The sequence below is a fragment of the Hordeum vulgare genome, chromosome 5H (assembly GCF_904849725.1).
Source record: "Hordeum vulgare subsp. vulgare chromosome 5H, MorexV3_pseudomolecules_assembly, whole genome shotgun sequence".
Taxonomy (NCBI): domain Eukaryota; kingdom Viridiplantae; phylum Streptophyta; class Magnoliopsida; order Poales; family Poaceae; genus Hordeum; species Hordeum vulgare.
Genome location: NC_058522.1, coordinates 450,160,905 through 450,164,169, shown reverse-complemented (window position 1 = coordinate 450,164,169; position 3,265 = coordinate 450,160,905). Strand labels below are relative to the sequence as shown.

The window sequence follows — 3,265 nt, the reverse complement described above, 5'->3', positions numbered from 1 at the left end:
GTGGTCGGATGGGGGCGGCGGCGCGGTCGGATGGGGGCGGTCGCGAGAGTGCAGAGCGAGCGCAGAGAGTGCACAGCCAGCACAGGAGAGAGCAGGAGAGAGCGCAGAAGAAAGCAGGAGCGAGCGCGGGAGAGTCGCGCGCTCGGGAGCCGACACAGCAAATAATGGGCGCGGGATTGCTTTTCGGCCAGCGCGCTCAATTGGAAATGGCGCGCGCGCCGTTTTTGCGCGCCCGCTGGAGCTGCCGCCGCATCGCGCGCGTTAAATACAGCCTTTTTTATGACGCGGCGCTTGTACAGCGTGGCTGTTGGAGATGCTCTAAATATAAGTCTTTTAAGAAATTCCATTAGACGTCTACATACGGAGCAAAATGAATGAATCAATACTCTAAAGGATGTCTATATACACTCATATGTAGTCCATTAGTAAAACCTCTAGAAAGACTTATATTTAGGAACGGAGGGAGTATTTGTTTTGATGTGTCGAGAGAGACGATTAATCTTCAAGTTGTTGTTTGCTGTTTGAACGATGAGTATTACACGAACCGTATACATACACACGCAAAAAAAAAATGCAAGTGCAAATCACACGATATCTATACTGCGATGAGCAGGTGACGGTAGTTGCAGTAGCCATATTTCATAGCCATAGTTTTTGAAACACAGTACACACGCAAACGCATTTCATAGCCGTCGTTACCATCAATCAAGTGACCAATTAAGTGTCGCTGTTTGTTGCGTCTACGCATGCACAAATGTTGTTTTCGTCCGGGAGCGGTTACGGCACTGTTAACGAATGAAGATAGATTACACGCCAGGCAACAATAATAATGTTTGTATGTACGCAGGTACGCCACGTAAAACAAAAAACAAAACGAAGCACATGGTGACATGGTCGCTGGCACGTCGATCGTATCGCCGATCGAGCTGATTCCATGGTTGCTGTATATCAAATCCATCTCCACCCAACACAGGCCGGGCCGGAACATTAGTGATAGATAATAATCAATTACTTAAGCATCCATCCGCCGATCACATTAGTACGTGCTCTAAGCGACTAAGCGAGTTACCCTCATGGTGTCATATAAAGAGGGACAGGATGGATCATCCTCTTCATCTCGACCCGGTCAGCTGATTGAAGCAGAGAGAAGCAGTTCAGTATGGCTCGCCTTCCCTGCTCACCCCTCCTCCTCCTCCTCGTCTTGTCGTCGCAGCTCGCCCTGCTCGTCGCCGGCGAGTTCCTCCGCCTGCCGTCCGAGAAGGACGTCGTCGGGACGAGATGGGCCGTCCTCATCGCCGGCTCCAACGGCTACTACAACTACCGTCACCAGGCAGGCAACAAGTTCCCAACTAATACTCCTCCTTAACTAATTCCTTGTAATCGGTTAACTAACTGATTATACTCGTGGAGAATGTTCTGATCCTATTGCTTGCTTAAGTAATCAACAAATTCGCGTACGTACAGGCGGACGTGTGCCACGCGTACCAGATCATGAAGAAGGGCGGGTTGAAGGATGAGAACATCATCGTCTTCATGTACGACGACATCGCTAACAACCGCGACAACCCCAGGCCCGGGGTCATCATCAACCACCCCAAAGGCGGCGACGTCTACGCCGGAGTCCCCAAGGACTACACGGGGGCGGACGTGAACACCAACAACTTCCTCGCCGCCCTGCTCGGCGACAAGTCCAAGCTCACCGGCAGCGGCAGCGGCAAGGTCGTCAGCAGCGGCCCGGACGACCACATCTTCGTCTACTACGCCGATCACGGCGGCCCAGGGATCCTTGGTAAAATACCATTCCATCCCCATCAATCTTTGCTTCAGTGTGTATGTGTTTTCTTTCCTTGCTTCGTGATTGATCGTGACATGGAGTGACGTTGGTGGGTCGACCAGGGATGCCGGAGGACGAGGAGTACCTGTACGCGAACGACCTGGTGCGGACGCTGGAGAAGAAGCACGCCGGCGGGGCCGGGTACAAGAGCCTGGTCTTCTACCTGGAGGCCTGCGAGTCCGGGAGCATCTTCGAGGGCCTCCTCCCGGGCAACATCAGCGTGTACGCGACCACGGCGGCCAACGCGGAGGAGAGCAGCTGGGGCACCTACTGCCCCGGCGACGACGAGGGCGCGCCTCCGCCGGAGTACGACACATGCCTCGGCGACCTCTACAGCGTCGCCTGGATGGAGGACAGCGACGCGCACAACCTCAACGCCGAGTCCCTCAAGCAGCAGTACGAGCGGGTCAGGAACCGGACGTCGGCGGACGGGACGTACAGCCTCGGCTCCCACGTCATGCAGTACGGCGACCTGGGCCTCAACGACCAGAGCCTCTTCCAATACATCGGCACCAATCCTGCCAACGACAACGCCACCTTCGTCCAGAGCTCCTCCTCCTCGAGGCAGCTGCCGGGCGCCAGAGTGAACCAGCGGGACGCCGACCTCGTCCACTTCTGGCACAAGTACCGGAGGTCGGCGGAAGGGTCGGCCGAGAAAGTCGAGGCACGGAGGCGGCTGGTGGAGACGATGGCGCGGCGGTCTCGCGTGGACAGCAGCGTGGAGCTGATCGGCGGCCTCCTGTTCGGCTCGGAGGAAGGTGCCAAGGTTCTCGGCACCGTGCGGCCGGCAGGGCAGCCTGTGGTGGATGACTGGGGCTGCCTCAAGTCTGTGGTGCGGAGGTTCGAGGAGCGGTGCGGCCCGCTGACGCAGTACGGGATGAAGCACATGCGGTCGCTAGCCAACATCTGCAACGCCGGCGTCCGGGAGGAGGTCATGGACAAGGCTGCGTCTCAGGCGTGCGCTGCTAGTCCTTCATCCTTGATCATCTGATCAGACTGTGTGATCGATCCATGTCACATCAGTCATCCAAAATATGGTGTGGTCGATATATACGGTCGTGATTGCTGTAAATACTACAGTACATGCTGCACAGCAAGTATGTAATTGCTGTAAATATATGCTTTTATTGCTATATAAAGAAAATAGCTCCAGCATAGTCGGAGCAGCGCTCCTTCCGGTGCAGGTGGCTCGTTCTAGCTCGGGTCTTCTTGTGTTTTCGCACGGTCTCTACGGTGGCTTGTTTAGGACATGACCATCCCTCCACGATGGACAGATGCCCGAGCTGTCCACGTCGACCTGCTCGATCCAGCTAAGTCAAACCTGATGCTTGCAGGCCAGAACGACCTCCTGCAGAAGACGCGTCCTCTTCACTGACAAAAGCATGAGAAACTGGTAAAAGGACGGGAATCGTGTCGAGGGAGTACAAAAAG

The 3,265-nt window shown here is 55.3% G+C and overlaps 1 protein-coding gene across 1 annotated transcript; it reads left to right on the top strand.

Moving 5' to 3' along the window:
* Nucleotides 1-1,079: 1,079 nt before the first annotated feature.
* Nucleotides 1,080-3,034, top strand: LOC123398317 (vacuolar-processing enzyme-like). Its single transcript, XM_045092797.1, has 3 exons — nt 1,080-1,330; nt 1,465-1,789; nt 1,897-3,034. Exons 1-3 carry the CDS (start codon nt 1,160-1,162, stop codon nt 2,823-2,825), a joined length of 1,425 nt encoding a protein of 474 aa, XP_044948732.1. The 5' UTR covers nt 1,080-1,159; the 3' UTR covers nt 2,826-3,034.
* Nucleotides 3,035-3,265: the final 231 nt, after the last annotated feature.